This window comes from Rhodamnia argentea, chromosome 10 (assembly GCF_020921035.1).
Source record: "Rhodamnia argentea isolate NSW1041297 chromosome 10, ASM2092103v1, whole genome shotgun sequence".
NCBI classification, from domain to species: Eukaryota; Viridiplantae; Streptophyta; class Magnoliopsida; order Myrtales; family Myrtaceae; genus Rhodamnia; species Rhodamnia argentea.
In genome coordinates this window covers 9069630-9086228 of record NC_063159.1, presented here as the reverse complement: position 1 = coordinate 9086228, position 16599 = coordinate 9069630, and the positions used below count along the sequence as shown (strand labels likewise).

Below are 16599 nucleotides of genomic sequence, written 5' to 3'. Positions count from 1 at the left end.
AGTCAAAAGGTTAAGGCCGATATAATTAGTCGGAAGGACTATATTGTTAAACCGTCAAAAGGCTCGTGATTAAATTGACAAATCATCAAAAGATTTACAGCTAAATTGACACAATTGAAGAGTTTATGACTGGATTGACATGCGTACAATATGTTTAGAACTTTTTGGATAATTATTCTCGTCTGAGTGGATGTTTAACCGTTTCTTGACACGTGATCGGCGGCTCGAGAAGGGGAAAGGGGGAGGTGGAGTGGCACGCATGCAAGGAAGAGAGGGTGCCAAGTGGGGGAAACTCTACCTCCTTGTTTGGCAACGAGTTTAGGCGTATACTTGTCCACGGTTCATCCTGTCCACCTATCCAAGCCGCAAAACGACACTCGGAAGGTCTCTCCCACTTTTTCCCGCAATTTAATGCCGTCGACATCACCGTCAAATCCCAATTCACGTACGACCCACGAGCTCATCCAACCGGGCGCGCGCTCCGCATCATCCGAATCATCTCGTGACCGCATGACCTCGAAAACGAGATTGCGCCGCCGACCGTCGGTAGCCCGACGATGAGAAAAGGCCGTGCCGTGATCCGCGAGACATGTCGATTTATAGGGACGTCGATAGGGCATTAATCTCGTTATCTTATACGCAGAGATTTCCTAATTACATGTGGACGTCGATAGGGTCGCGACGAAGGACTCTTACATCCTCAGGCTGACCAAATAATCATGATGACTAAGATCGAACGATTTCGTAACGAATGTAAAAATTCCATGATAGCTTCGAGGGGCGGTTGTATCGGTCGCGGATCGCCCAGCATTTTTACCTATACGGAAGAAATTCTCCATTTTCCAAACGACAAAGCCACAAAAATTCTGAAACTTTACTTACAGTGGTACATCTATTCCGAATCTTTCATGATATCGAAAACCCCAAACTATAGTTATTGCGACACATTTAGCTCGAAATTATTCTTGTGACATAAAAAATATCAACTCGTACTTATGTGATACGTTTACCCTTTATTAAAGTTCGGTCATATGATTTTTCAGTCAAAATCGCAACGTTTGCTATATCAAGATTAACTATTTTGTAACATTTATGTATAAAGATTTTTAGTGATCCTCATTAAAAAAAAATTGAATGAGGGTAAATGCGTCAAACGGACACAAATTTGAAATTTTTAACCTCACAAAAAAAAAATTAAGCTAAAATATATCAGGTAAATATAATTAAGAATTTTTGGTGACTTTTATCCTTTTCGAAATTTGCTTCGGAGCCGCACGACACTTGTATCCTCGGTATCGTCGTCATCGTTCGTTGTATCGATCGATTAGTTTATGTGTTCGCGTGATATTTTGCCTAAACAATTTGTTTGTTTATTTGTACACCACGCAATTAAATCGAACCGGTACACGCAAATGTGATTAGGCACTAAACCGCCATAATTAAGATTGGAGGGGCTGGGGGCAATCTCGTAATATGGAGGCCAAGGCGTCCCTACCGTGTGGCGCCCTCGACAGCACCAACGTTATACGACCGCCATTAAAGAGCCACTGCCTCTTTGTCTGTCTGTCTGTCTCTCTCTCTCTCTTTTTCTGTGACCGAAAGCGGAGCCGAAACGCGAGGAGGACTGCGACGAGCCCAGAGGGAAGACGAGCTTGAAGGAGAAGAAGGAGAAGAGGGAGGAGAAGAGGAATCGGCGATATAGCAATGGCTCTGAAGCTGAATCCCCATGTCGTGTCTCCGTCGCGGAAGCTGACGTCTTTCGCAATGCCTCCGGTGGCCAACGTCGGCCTCAGATCTCCCAGGTTCTTCATGGCTTCCACTCTCCGCTCCGATTCCAGGTCCGTCCTTCATTTCGAGACGCTTCCTTCGATTCGCGAAATTTCTTTGAAGGGATCTGCTCGTTTCAATTTGGTTTTCAGAAATGACGTTATTTCGCTTCTCTGAGGTGTAACCTCCCCTCTATCTTTGCAATCGAATGGGATTTTCTCGCCGGTGCTTTGATTTCCACGTCCAAGTTGAGCAAATAAGTGTGCGCGCGCGCGCGCGCGCGCGTGTGGATTTTTGCATTCGATGTTGAATTTCGCGTATCGATCGCTTGTCTGATTTTGCTGACGCGTTTGGAGTCCCGAGTGGTTTGATGATGTTCTGGATGTTCTTTCCTGTTCTGATCGAAATTTTGCATGATTCTGTAAAAGGACTTGCGGGGTCTCAATAGCTTCGCAATGCCATCCAAGCCGCCTTCATTTAATTTTGCAACTACGCAAACGTATCATCTTGATAGTGATAGCCGTTCTGCTTCTCAATTAGGCAAAAAGAAAGATCAGAAAGAGATGAAATTAGTGCAGCGTGTTAACTCGATCTTGCTTTTCTCGTCAATATCCTCAGCCAAGGAAGAATCATTTGAATCGACTCAAAAAGAATCGTTTTCAGATGTTCTCTTTCTCTCGAATTTGTGGTCGGCGATGACTCAACTTGATGAAGGAACCGTCTTTTACTATGTATGAATCATGACTGAGGTTTCAGTGCATGCCTGGTTTGTCGTATCCAGTTGGCCTTTGTTGGGGGTCTGGCCTTTGGTGGGGGTAGGTGGGATATTTATTACAAGCTTACATAGTTAATCTATTTTGTTTGATGCTTCCTGTCTCGTATCGGTCGAAAAAGATACCGTTAGATGACACTAGTCTAGATTTTCTTTTGCATGAACGATGACTTATTAGAGTTATTTTCTGGTGGTTTTATCGAAGATAATTTGATTTGCTTAATGGTTGCATGAAATTCCATCTGTTGTTTCTTTGTGCTGGTGCTTTTACCAATGGCTTCTTCAGAGTTTAGAACCTATCGACAAAAATTCTGTTCCCATGTCAAGACAAGTAATTCATGGACTTGCCCGATGGAGAATGAGGCTTGTGATATATTCATAGTTTATTTACTTGGTTGGCGTTATGTGAAAGTCTATATAAGTTGATGTTCTTTTCGATACGATGTAAGATGTTATGACAATTCTTTTTTCTATTTCTCCTTTGGAAAAACTTGTATCACAAGGCAATCTAGTCCTTTGCAAGGCATATTGTTCCAGTTGGTGAAAGTAGCTCGTACTTTTCCAGATTGGTTCACTTCTTCTTAAATCCTTTTTCTTGTTTCTTCAGCTGGTGTACATTTGATTCTATTCACCATAGGTCTTAGTCATGTTATGGTTGCCTAAAAGTGACTAACAGCTAGATAATGACACTTTGTTCTTATTCCTTGTTTGTTCTCATTTACTGATGCACGAACATTTTGCTTGATGCCGCATAGGCCACCTAAGTTGACAGAAGGCTCACTGTTGGATTTTGATTGGCGTTGCTTGACCTGTTCACAAAAACATTACATCTAAATTTACTTTTATTTACTGAGGAAGGCTTTTGAAAGTTCTTTATCGACCTTCATGAGGTCCTTCTGGAGTTCTTCCACTTAAAGTATGTTATGTTATGGAACTTCATTTTGTCACATAAGCTTTTGGTCCTTGGATTTCTATTTCTTATTCATCTATCATGTCTGAGATTGTGCATCTTTGACCTTACTCTCTTGGCTTGCGCTTGGAGAAAGTGTTATATCACATTCAAAATCTGGTTGTGTTTTCAATTCCACCTTTTCTTTTTGTGGTAGTATGCGCTCAATACCCTAGATGAATTATGTTGCTTGATGCACATGCTTTTCTTCTTTTGCTTGGTTTGGTAGGTATAATAGCTACTCTAACATGATTCACCAAATAGGCTGAGCCTCTTTTTGTCTTTGTACTCTTACTTATTGCAAACCAACAAACCAAGAACTATTTAAATAAGTAAATAAATTTTTTATTGCCTATTCAGTCGATCATATTTACCCCCAAGAAACATATACCTCTTTGCTGCTCAGTTTGAGTTTCCCTCAAGCCCCTCTGTGTGCGGATTGAACTAATGTGAGATATACAGCACAACATGCAATTTCATCAGCAGAGAGAAACTTCCTCCATAGGTCTTTAAAGAAGAGTGCCCTTCCCTTGAACTAATTTTCTATTCAATCTTTCCTGTCCCCTGCTAGACTATAGTAGGCTTTCTTCCATCGGCAAAGAAGAGATGAATTGCATTAGACCGAAGAACGCGAATATTAAGAGTTTGAAGAGCTCTTTCTGTCAACTGCTTTCGCCCCTATCTTCAAATATGATGCAGCTGTAGCAAAAAATGACTTGTTGTAAACCAAGAACTTCACACTGCGTGTTATGCGTGTAGCTAACATGCTAGTGCCTATAATAAATGAATGCTTTCCTTGTTTTGTTATTCACATGGAATTATACATTGATTTGATTTGGATATAACTAAAACAGATTAAATGTTTTTTGGTGTGGTAGGGAGGTGGGAAATAGCAAGAAGCCATTTATGCCTCCTAGGGAAGTGCATGTTCAAGTAACACATTCCATGCCACCCCAAAAGATTGAAATATTTAAATCAATGGATAATTGGGCCGAGAAGAACATCTTGGTTCACCTGAAACCAGTTGAGAAGTGTTGGCAAGCACAGGATTTTCTTCCAGATCCTGCCTCCGATGGATTTGAAGAACAAGTAAGGGAACTGAGGGAGAGGGCAAAGGAAATTCCTGACGATTATTTTGTGGTTTTGGTGGGAGATATGGTCACTGAAGAAGCCCTTCCTACTTACCAGACAATGCTTAATACTTTGGATGGGGTCAGGGATGAAACAGGTGCAAGCCTCACACCATGGGCGATTTGGACAAGGGCATGGACTGCCGAGGAAAATAGACATGGAGATCTCCTTAACAAGTACCTCTACCTATGTGGACGAGTTGACATGAGGCAAATTGAGAAGACAATCCAGTACTTGATTGGGTCAGGAATGGTGAGATCCTAATTACTTAACTTGAGGCTCATCTTTATAACGATTTTGTCTAGTTGAGATGAACTAAGCTAAATGCATCTCTTAGCTGGTTAGAAAATGTTCCACAATATGGTGGAAATACCGTCATGTGAGTATTGCTGGTTTGTGTCGATGTGCATTAGATGTCTCTAGTCACAGGATCCTTGCATGGTATGACGCGCTTATTGTTTATCCTTAGATGTGTCAGACTGTTTCCTTTCAAGTGTTTTAGGTTCGTACACAAGACACCTTCAGTCTCCCAAACCCATGGGCTGTCCCTTTTATTCTTCAGCGGCATAGACTGCCCCATATGATATGGCATGTCTGTCCTTCCCCAATATACCATGCCCATGCTGCACACTTCAGGCTAATACATATTTACATTTTCACCTTAATATCTTGTAACGATATGTTTTTACCATGAATTCTAGGATCCTAGAACAGAGAACAATCCTTACCTTGGCTTTATCTATACTTCGTTCCAAGAAAGGGCAACGTTTATTTCTCACGGGAACACTGCGAGGCTTGCCAAGGAGCATGGGGAGATGAAATTGGCTCAAATATGTGGAACGATTGCCTCGGACGAGAAGCGCCATGAGACTGCCTACACCAAGATAGTGGAAAAGCTGTTCGAGATCGATCCAAATGGAACTGTCTCCGCTTTTGCTGACATGATGAGGAAGAAGATATCTATGCCGGCCCATTTGATGTTCGATGGTCGCGACGACAATCTTTTTGAGCACTTCTCAGCCGTTGCACAACGGCTCGGAGTATATACAGCGAAAGATTATGCTGATATTTTGGAGTTCTTGGTGGGCAGATGGAAGGTGGAGGAGCTAACTGGGCTTTCTGCAGAGGGACGGAAAGCCCAAGATTATGTCTGCACTCTGCCTCCACGAATTAGAAGACTGGAAGAGAGAGCTCAGGGAAGGGCAAAGGAAGGTCCAACCATTCCGTTTAGTTGGATTTTTGATAGAAAATTGAAGCTCTAGAGTGGATATGTGCTGGCAAGCTCCAGTTTCCCTCTCTTCCAATGGCTTCTTCATGGAAAGATAAACAGAACCTGGTTGGAATCATGCTGCGTCACAATCACTCCAATGCCATTTTGGGGGGAAGTCGTGCTAGATGTGGAAACAGTTTGTGTCTCTCGCAGATAACTAGCTGTGCTGGCAGCCGTGGTTTTTCGATATCGTGTTCTGTTGTGGTCTCTCTCTTTGCTGTAGAAAGTTACATTTTAGTCGCGTGTGTTACAGATCAATCTGTTCTGTACCGATTTTGATGATGTAAGAACTCTAAGTAATGGGAACGTTTCCGATATTTCTGTACTTGTGATGGGAAACTGGCAATTTTCTTCAGGGCAAGCTGAAAGATACCAGGGGGTCAATCTTGATACAAGCCCGGGCGTTTACATGTAGAGATTTGCCTCTGTGGAACTCTACCAACACAATGCACTTTGCCAAGAGTTTATCCAATATAGCCAGCCATACCATAAAAGCCAGGTCTGTGATGCCAAGTGAAATTGTCTCCTTATAATCATCTTGCTTTATGATGCTTTGATCTCGACCATTTCAATCTATAACGTTCCAGTTTCCTTTCCGTGTGGGATGTCTCCGTCCAAAAAGTGGTGAATTGGTGGCTTTTTTTAATATTGTTTTTATATAAATTATTTTAAAAAATAAGGGAAAAAAACCCAAAACATAACCAGCGAAAAGCTCTTGCTAGCAGGCCCTTCCCCAGATCGAGCGAGAACTTGCTGGTCCTCACCATCGATAGACAATAGGGGTGTGCAACCAGATCAGGTTTACTTAGAATCCGGATCGGATCACCCGAAAAATAGGGTTAGGAATCGATTCTTGCTCAAACCGGTCCGAGAACCGGTTCCAATTTTTGAGAACCGGTTGAAACCGGTCCGATCTCCTATCTAGATGAAGACCCGCTCAAACTGGCTTTAGAATCGGTTTTAACTACTGTTTAAAAAAAAAAAAAAAAACCTATCTCGCTTCTTTCGCCAACCTTGCAAGTTTCAAAGTGAGCTTCGAGTCTTTTGACTTGTAAGACAAAAAGAAAAGATTATTAGTGGATTTTGGTGGTAATGCGATAGGAAGAATTACAATTATTAATTCAACGTTTTGTAGAATCGGATTGTTGCTTTTGGCGGATAATGAGTTTTATTATTCACCTTTTACTTTGGATCATTTCATCGATACTCATATTATTTTGATGAAAAAAATTAAATTAGAAAAAGAAATAAAAGAAAATAGATTCTCGGGTAGACCCTAAAACCGGATCGAAAAACAGGATCGGTTTCAAAATATATTCTAGGATAAATAGAGTCGGTTCTCAATTTCAAAAATTGAAAATCGATAACAACATGATCGATTTCAGGATTTAGGTCTGGACCCTACTTACCAGACTCATGCTCACCCCTAATAGACAAGGATGGTTGGCTCTAGGCCAAAAGATTATCACCCTCAGTCGATTGATGAATTTACCCAAAATCCTCTCCAAGAGTTCAATTTCTCTTCAAAATATGTCTTTGATTAGACTGTTGTAAAGGTTATGTACGTTCAAAGGCTGAAACTCGGATCGGTTTTCTGATTTTGACTTGACTTGAGCTGTTCTTTAATCTGAACTTGGGCTCCTGTCATCAGATTTCCCACTCTTTTAATCGGCTTTCTGTACTACTAACTATCAAAATTCTTTAATTTCACAAATTTCTACCAAAATGTCCAGCAACGCTAGACTTAGGAGGAAAAATCTAGCCAATGTAAGCTAAATTCAACTGATGTGGTGATCATCAAACATGGAAAAATTTAGTTAGATTTAACGTCCGTTTATTTTACAAAAAATAAATAATTCAAAAAATTATTTTTTAAAAAATAACATGTATCATTTAAAATAATTAAATAATTAAATATCTTGATTGATTATTGAAAATCAACGTCAACATCAACATCACTATCACTTTTATTCCGAATCAGTTGAGATTGACGATGAATGAACCCAAAAATAAATAAAATCAAGCAAGACCGATAAAGATAAAAATAATTATATAAAAATTATGTCTTTCCATAATGTTAATAACTATCATTCACTCTATCCTAAGACAAACCGTACCTTCACTTCACTCCATCTTAAGACAAACTCTACGTCAATCTATTTTTCACTTCATTAAATCTTATTTTACCACTTTCCTCCGGTCCGTTTTAAAACAAACCGTGTGACAATCTATTTTTCACTTGATTGATTATTAAAAATAATAAAAAAAAATCGGCCAGTTTCCTTGGACCCTTGAATTGAAAAATTTTAAGGAAGTGAAGAAGATCATTCACGCCAGATCCAGCTCGCGTTTTTCAAAAAATTCAGGTAATCTTGCGTCGTCCATGTGAGACTTTTCAGCACGGAATTTACCAGAAAGCTTACGGATCAAAATAATGGATCTGGAGGAGGGAGAAAACCCAAAAGGAAAAGGGAGGGAAAAAACAAATGTCGCGACTTGTTCGAGGCCATGATCAAAACCGGAAATAGATTTGACAGGCACGGAGAATCGCGGATGATATCGCCAACCTTCAATGCAACTCGCGCCATCGTTTTCGTAAGAACCGACGCCTTTGCTCTGCAAATTGGCTTTTCTCCCCATCGCAGATTCGAGGGATGACGAAAAGAAAAAGGTTGAAGACGAATACATGGACACGATAAGACTCGCAGAAACTAAGAGAAGATGGCCACTCGCGAGACACTGAACAGAACTAGAAGAAGCCAGAAACCATGCGAGAGACAGCGGGTGAGGCTGCGAAAGAAGGCAAGTAGCGGGGTATATATATAGGCGTGAGGGAGATGTCGCAAACCCTAATTTCCTCTGGAAATGACCGGTTTGCCCTCGTGGGCTCCTGATTGAAGTTGCTTGACCGTACTAGACACGTCCAACAGTGGCAAAGGGGCTTATCATTCATGGAGAGATTCAAGGTTTTATCCGTCGCGGATGTTTTCGTGATTCTTTTCAAGCTGAAGTCATACTTCTTTTCTCGTCTTGATTGACAAAAAGAATAAAAAGTCATCAACTTTCTTACAATTATAAAGGATCAATCCATAAACGGTATCATAGTAAATGTAATTTACATCTTTCACCGTTGGATTGAAGCATAATAGATTTTCAACGATTCAACAGATCCGAACTTCAACAATTATGGTACGACAAAAATTCCAAGAGGCACGCACAGTCTCCTAGAGACGACAAACTCGCCCATCTCATATGCATACATTTTTTCATAGAAAAATGATACAAATAATCTATGAGCTTTGACTCAATATATAATGAGATTCTTGAACTTTTAGTACATGTTTAATTTAATTTATAAATTAGATAATTTAGGAACAAGATTTAATCCAATAATATAATAATTAAGAGAACACATTACACATTGAGTCGAATTCAAGAGTCATATTAAACAAATTAAAATCTTAAAAAAATATTGAATCAAAATTTATAGACCATTTGTGTAACTATCCCTTCATTCTTTTACATGCCATGCAAAGGAAAATGTTACTTATGCTGCTTAGTGTGGCGTAAAACGGGGTTTAGGCCGTCTAATGTAAAGTTCTGTGCACAACATAAAAACAGAGACGGTCATTGGCGGTTGGAGGCTTGACCCGAATCCCAGAAAGGAAAAAGGAACATCTTGGCACCACATCAGACGCCACCTAGGCAGCATTTCGATAGAGAAATTGGATTGCGTTTGGTGCAACATGATAAAACATTCATATTGCCCTCTGTTCTGCAGGCCGGCGAAAGCAAACAAGCTTTTGGCCTTCAAGCCCTCAATTACAAAAGTACAAGATTGCCGCGATCAATCACGAATACAAAAGGCTGTGGCCAAAGTAACAAATCTGACCAGTCGAATAGAAAAGATGGGAGCAGAAGACATCACTTAGTGTTGCTGCCGATGACTATCACAGAAAGCCAAAGGAGCCAGACCAGATAGAATACAAATAGTAGAACAAGAATTAACGAGAGAAGGATGGTAAAAGGCGAGGTGTATATGTATCCGCTAGAGAATATTAACAAGCAATGGTGCTCTCCAATCTCCATATTTCACGGTTCAGGCTGCATCTTCTCGCATTCTTCTCGAATTGACTGGAAAAGAACAGAGGAGAGGTAACGTTCACCAAAGCTTGGGAACACAACCTGCAAATGTTGACATTCACGAATGCATTAAGTAATAGGTATGAAAAAAAGTGCATAAACAGTGCGATGGAGAAATTAAGAGATCATAGTATTGTATATTTAGCAAGCTTGCATAGCCTCCTATCTTGTTGCATTTCCAGTGGAACACCCAGCAGGGAGCTCAAGTGCTAAAGTAAACACCAATGAGCTTGAAGTATAAGCCTAAGACACCAGAATGAGTGCTCCCAGTAGAGACAATGTACTGGCTCGATCCTGCCTGTTATGGCATTCAAAGAGGAGGTTTTTCATAGCTTTTCAACCAACAATGGCGAGCTTTGGAGTGAAAATAGAAATTGCTAAGAGTATCGAGCAAATCCAAGATTTTCTCAACATGAGGTCTTCTTTAACAGTGCCTCTCTGCAAGGGAGGTGAAGACCATCGCAAAGGGTTAAAAGAAAGATATTGAGGATGCTTAATGTCCATACACAAATGGTCATAACTAGTTAACCCATCAGAACATTCATCACTCTCAAAGGACGGGCAACAGCTAATCCAACTTAAGTACCTAGAAACAAAAGGTGGTTAGAGTCTTGATCAACATTGCATTGTGATTCAGATAAACCTCTACCAAAGATCATTTCATAACTACTCATTAAGCCTCCGTTAGTTACAGTTGCTAAATCCATTCCAATGACAACCCTATCCATAATCACAGACTATTCTTCTTAAATCCATAACCAATGTCAAGAAGCAAGTCGCATTAGAAAGAAACGTACTGCAATGAGTTTGCCTGCATTTTCAGGTCTCTTTGCAACCTTCATTGCAGCGGCAGCGGCAGCCCCAGAAGAAATGCCGACCTGTTACATATCTTAGTTAAAGATGATAAAATGCACCCAGGCTTTAGGCACCTGAAAATTTTTGCTCCAATTGGAGAGATGCAACCCAACCATTTAAAGGGAAAGATGTGTGAAAGTGTAGAATGTATAGCTTCGAACCTAACCTATTTTGCCAATGCAAAATGAAAGAAGACCACAAAGCATCCAAATGCTAAAAGTCATCAAGAGGAGAAGAAGACGATGTTCAAATCATCAAAATACACGCTGAAACATGAAAAAAGTACATGAATTTGAAAGACGACATTACAACCAACCATATACCATAGTATTCATAAACCATAGTAATGGCATTGTCAATCCCATTGTTCAGTCTCCAGAACTTAAACTGACAACATCAACTGTGGTTGCATGTCACTACGAAGTTTCTGTGCTAAGTGTCCGTTGAATTCCATATGCATAAGTCAAGTTCGCCATTGATGTACAAGAAATGTCTACAACCTCCAGGATGGCTATATGTAGTAGATAACTTTAGACTGCACTTGCCAGACATGTTCACTTCTAAACAAATGACACTTTACTTCTGCATACATCTAATTCAGACAATAAAGAATCTCGAAGCACTTACCAATAAGCCTTCCTGGAGAGCTACTTGCTTTGCAGTCTCAACAGCGTCATCGCTGGATATCTGCCCAGAAAAGTCAGGACTAACAGTTACATCATACACTTTTCATCCAACTACAGCAACAAAATCCAAATGTATACATGTTAATCTAAATGGATCCGGCTTCACCACTATATCATGGTAGAAAATTAGATCATAGTCTAGAAATGCGGAAAAGAAAGCCACTTGACGAGAAAATGACAAAAGTGCAGGCTCAGCCAGTTTACCAATTCGGGCCAGACTACACTTGGAAGATACTTTTGGAGCCACTCACAACATTAAACGGGGAATGTGAGTTCTTTTTTTCAAAAATAACAAGAAAAATGCCACCTTAAAAACAATTGGTAAAATAAAGTAAGCACTACATGTGCAGGCATATCTACAATGACAAGTCCATATAAGAAAGTAGAATATCCTTTTCTAGAATAAGCCAATACAACTAGGTTTACTTTCATATGCTAAATTTCTGAAATCCGAAGGACATAATTGCAGTTTGTGAGGGGATCTATCAATCCTGATTACACTGTTAGTTTGTGAGATTGATGCAGTTAAAGTTACGAACTCACAAGTTTTAACCTGAGAGTTAATAACATGCCATCTGCATTTATTCAATTCAGATGACACTATTAAGCAGGGCGTAAGGAATCAAGAAAACAGTTCATAATCATGGTCATCAAATAGCTACAACTCCATCAATGGTTTATGTTGACCACATAACCTCTTATGCAAACATGCACATGCAAAAAATGGGTGCAGAGGCATAGCAAAACTGTTAAAGCTTGCACCTCAATGACTTCATCAACCAATTCTTGATCCAGATTTTTTGGCACAAAACCAGCTCCAATCCCCTGAATTTTGTGAGGACCTGCGTAAAAGAAGAGAACTTAGTAGTCTTGGACCGTTGACAATAAGTTTCATTGAAGTGGTCCAATTGCTGAAGAAATTTTACCAGGCTTGCCACCAGATAGAATGTTGCTTTCTAAAGGTTCCACTCCTATTACCTGCCATAAACAGAGCCAAATGCAGAGCAGAAAAGAAAATTAACGAGCAAAATTGTCTGAAGTCCACAGCTTTCTTGTGCAAGTAAATGTAAATTGTATGTCGAATCTACACGATAGCATGCTAATGTTATGGATAAGGAAATGAAATGTAATTCACATGGCGCTAGGCAGGGTAAGTGCTTAGCTAAAAAAATTTCACCTTTATTTTGGGATTTTTTTGTTTAAGGAACCGTCCAACCCCAGTTATGGTTCCTCCGGTACCAATACCAGCAATAAAAATGTCCACCTTGCCTCTTGTGTCTTCCCAGATCTCAGGACCAGTTGTCTCATAGTGTATCTGCAGGAAATCGTTCCCACAACCAGAATAGCAGAAAAAATAAATTAATAAATTTTCAACCATGTGGCACTAACAGAAATATAATGAGCTATATGCAAATTCCTCTGTTCATTTTAGGAAAAAGCCAAAATAATACAAACTCAGTTGAAAAGGTGCAAAAAATCTCACTCATTCAGCAATTTACCTTTACAGAATAAAATGCTTGATTATATTGAGAATAGAAGCAAATAAAAAAGTTCTAATTAGTTCCTTCACTGCTTCCATCCAAAAAAGGATCTGGAACTTACAATACAAAGACATTCTACGATGAGCAAAAGGTAATCTCTCTCGGTCACTACACTTCCTCCCAAAGATGGAAACTAGATCAAATTATTTTCTAACGCTAGTCACCACTACGACATACCCTCATCATCAACCAATTCGCAATGGCCAAACCACCAATACAAATGAAACTCTTAAATTGTGCCTTGCTGATTCTCATGGGCACAGATTTCTGTCCTCTTAAATTTTCACTTTGGAGGCATCACATCACTGACACAGCAAGTTTTCTGATGCATAGAACAATTGCTCAAAACATCCAACTAAAGTTCCTTGTTGATCACAGCACTTTGAGCTTCGGTTTTTGAAAAGAAATTGTCTGTTGATCTAGGGAAAGGAGATTCCTGGATTAGACAACAATTTGACGCAAATGAAAAAGTGCCTTGAAAAGGAACCAAGAAGAAGAGGGGGCAGGGGGGGGTGTTTGAGGAGGTTGCTCTCACAGTCGAGATTAGACTTATTCACTGAGTTATGGTTGAGTTGTCTGGTTGAATGCAATTTGCATACCAGGTGAATTTTTCATTAAAACTTCCTTATGTTTCTTCTTCTTTTTTTAGAATATATTCCCACCTAGATTTAGTATTTGATGAATGGGCGCATAGGTGGGTGTGGGTTGGGTAAAAGAAAAATCCTTACCCAGGCTTACCCACAATGTGAAGATACAATTTTACTTCACAAAATTATCAGGCCTTTATGGACGTGAGTGGGCTTGTCCAGGCTTAGGAGGGAATCTGCTTGCCCAAATTGCACTTTGAAGTTAGAGGGCTTGGTGGGCGCCCAGGCCCATGATGAAGTCTATGTGTTTAGAAAAATAAAACAAACATAAATTGAGGTCTAACAAGAAAAAGCAGTAAGCGAAACATACCTTTGGATTTGCAGGGTTGTCAAACTGTTGAAGCATGTAGGCATTGGGTGTGCTATTCAATATCTCTTCAGCTTTTTGAACAGCACCTTTCATTCCCTTAGCTGCATCAGTTAAAACAAGCTCGGCTCCAAATGCTTTCAAGAGAACCCTTCGTTCCATACTCATTGATGCAGGCATTGTCAAAATCAGTTTATATCCTTTTGAAGCAGCTATAAATGCCAGACCAATGCCTGTGTTCCCACTGGTTGGTTCTACTAGAATACTCTGAGCAAAAGAGGAACACAAAGTGTCTGACAAGATGGTTAGGGAATATTTAGCACAATAAAATAGCAAGTTTATGGTTCATTCCTATCTTTTGCAACATGACAGACCAAATGTATTCCTAGGGAGAAATAAAATGTGTCATGACCCTATCTAAAAACATCAGACCAGGCGCCCGGTTGTCTAATGAAAAAGAAAAGGGGAGTTACAGATCTGTCAAGTATGGAGTGAACTTTCATAGAAAGACACCATCACTGCAAAGCAGGAGATCATCAAGCAAAGTCAGCTAGAATAGCTAAAACTGAGTATGGGCCTTTTCATAACAGGGAAATAAATGCCAAGGAAGATGCTTGAAAGCAAAGTCGGCTAGTTCATCAGTCAAGGCCAAGCTTCCTTTTGAAAATAATATTCCTAAGTGAATGACAAACACCAATATTGCTTCTCTAACTAAGCAGCATATGCCATCGGTTACCTTTCCAGGTGTAATGAGCCCTTTTCGCTCAGCATCAGAGATCATACTGTAACCAATCCTGAAAACAGACACCAGAAATCTAATGATTTTAGCAGTCAATTTCTGAAGTTTTGCACATAGAAAAGTACACATATCAAATATACATAACACATTTCGGTGTAAATTATAAGAGCATTAGATACTCCAGTGCAATAAGGTAGAACAGTAAAAACAAGAAAGTTAACAAATAACGGCTCTTCCAATCATGCCGTACGGAGTGGCAATATTGGTAATAGATTCTCTATATTGGAATCACCCAGTTCCCGAAGGCTATTTGTAACAAACATGCTAGAGAAGCAAGTTCCGATTCGGTACCTGTCCTTAACACTGCAACAGGGTTCCATTATCTCGAGCTTGGCAGCTACATTGGCAACACATCCCTTAACCATATTATTCAAGTAAACCATCGGTGTTCTCCCAATGAGCTGTGCCACAAGCCAACCAATTGAGCAAAGTCATGTCAAAAGACTAATTTAAAGATCTTACAAAAAAGAGCGGAGTAAGAGTAGAATCTTCTAAAGTCTTTACCAAATAGAGGAAGATAAAGAACTTGAAATTAAGAAAAAGATGAAAAAATTTATCATTGAAGCAGACAGTAAAGATATACAGCACAGAGAAGAACAAAAAAGTCCTCCAAGGCCCACTTCCTTAAAAACATCCACAACCCATTAGATTTAGATTAATCTGTATGAAATAATTCATGCACCATGCTGATTCTAACAAACGACGGAGTATTTTCACTATCCTCACAATTTAAGTGTAGCAACCAAGAAAGAAAAAGGGTAATAATCTCCAGCCCGCTGCTGATTGGTCAAGTGCAACTTCAACTGTAATACACTTTGAAGGATACACACATCTGCGCAGTGAGGAAAGCGCTGAGCAGATCTTCCCAGAACAATGATAAACTATTCCATCTCACAACATTTATTTGCAATTACTTTCACCTCTCTTAATTTAACAGATACAGAAATACACGACAATATGATCGTAAGCAGTCTACTGCCCAACACTGCAATCTTCCGGATAATTACTTAGAAAACATAAAGCCTTAGCAATTTTCTCCACTTTACATCATGCTTAAACCAGAACCATTATCACTATGGTAAAAATCTGAATATCCAATATTGCATCATAATTGACCGCACAATTCTCCAGAGCTACACCATATTACTCAACCCACACTCGCGCTCATCCATTTCCGCCGAGAATGAGAAACTAGAATCGCAGAGCAGATCTCCGAACAACGTGCAATAAAATAACCAGCTAAGCATCCGACAATCGAAGCAACGAGATTTGACCATCTCATTCCAACCAAAAATCGCAGGTGACCGTGCTTTCAACTTTTAGGTACCTGAGTGACATCCTCGGCAATGTTCAGGCCCTCAATCTCCGTCTGAGGCCTCACCGAAACCGCCTTACACACCACAGAGAATCCCGAGGAGGAAGAAGACGACGACGAGGTAGCCGAAAAGTTGCCGAACGACTTCTTAAGCTTCAGAGAAGCGGAGAGCCCTCTCCGACACTGCTTCACGGCCCTGGATTGGGAGACGAAGAGCTCGCATTTGGAGGAGCATACTGCAGATGAGGAAGGAGTGGTCAACGGATTGATCGTCAGGGACGAAGGAGCTGCCATTCTCGCCGATGGCGGCGTTCCCAGCGAGAGAGAGAGAGAGAGAGAGAGAGAGCAGCCTTCAGGAGGAGAGCACGCCGGGGGAGGAAGCAGAAAACAATTTTCTCTGTATGTTAACGATCTTGA

At 40.1% G+C, this 16599-nt stretch overlaps 2 protein-coding genes and 1 non-coding gene across 3 annotated transcripts; 1 reads left to right on the top strand and 2 right to left on the bottom strand.

Annotated features, from left to right (window-relative positions):
- The first annotated feature begins 1562 nt into the window (after window positions 1-1562).
- On the top strand, window positions 1563-6214 carry LOC115739037 (stearoyl-[acyl-carrier-protein] 9-desaturase, chloroplastic-like). The gene is made up of 3 exons (XM_030671885.2): window positions 1563-1838; window positions 4367-4871; window positions 5321-6214. Exons 1-3 carry the CDS (start codon window positions 1705-1707, stop codon window positions 5879-5881), a joined length of 1200 nt encoding a protein of 399 aa, XP_030527745.1. The 5' UTR covers window positions 1563-1704; the 3' UTR covers window positions 5882-6214.
- Window positions 6215-8374: 2160 nt separating this feature from the next.
- On the bottom strand, window positions 8375-8506 carry LOC115739328. Its single transcript, XR_004015219.1, has one exon. It is a non-coding gene; the product is annotated as a small nucleolar RNA snoR86 (small nucleolar RNA).
- Window positions 8507-9677: 1171 nt separating this feature from the next.
- LOC115739036 (cysteine synthase) lies at window positions 9678-16535 on the bottom strand. The gene is made up of 10 exons (XM_030671884.2): window positions 16195-16535; window positions 15159-15268; window positions 14805-14862; window positions 14072-14335; window positions 12751-12888; window positions 12500-12551; window positions 12336-12415; window positions 11515-11574; window positions 10830-10910; window positions 9678-10074 (listed from the first exon to the last, which is right to left on the bottom strand). The coding sequence occupies exons 1-10, from the start codon at window positions 16474-16476 to the stop codon at window positions 9982-9984; spliced, it is 1218 nt and encodes a 405-aa protein (XP_030527744.1). The 5' UTR covers window positions 16477-16535; the 3' UTR covers window positions 9678-9981.
- Window positions 16536-16599: the final 64 nt, after the last annotated feature.

Excerpts from the sequence above, each read along its gene's own strand:
- LOC115739036 (XM_030671884.2), bottom strand. The coding sequence starts at position 16,476 with ATGGCAGCTCCTTCGTCCCTGACGATCAATCCGTTGACCACTCCTTCC. Across the intron at positions 14,863-15,158 it reads TGTTGCAGTGTTAAGGACAG|GATTGGTTACAGTATGATCT; the intron begins GTACCGAATCGG and ends GTCTGTTTTCAG. Across the intron at positions 10,075-10,829 it reads ATGCAGGCAAACTCATTGCA|GTTGTGTTCCCAAGCTTTGG; the intron begins GTACGTTTCTTT and ends CAACATTTGCAG.
- LOC115739037 (XM_030671885.2), top strand. The coding sequence starts at position 1,705 with ATGGCTCTGAAGCTGAATCCCCATGTCGTGTCTCCGTCGCGGAAGCTG. Across the intron at positions 1,839-4,366 it reads ACTCTCCGCTCCGATTCCAG|GGAGGTGGGAAATAGCAAGA; the intron begins GTCCGTCCTTCA and ends TTGGTGTGGTAG. Across the intron at positions 4,872-5,320 it reads ACTTGATTGGGTCAGGAATG|GATCCTAGAACAGAGAACAA; the intron begins GTGAGATCCTAA and ends CATGAATTCTAG.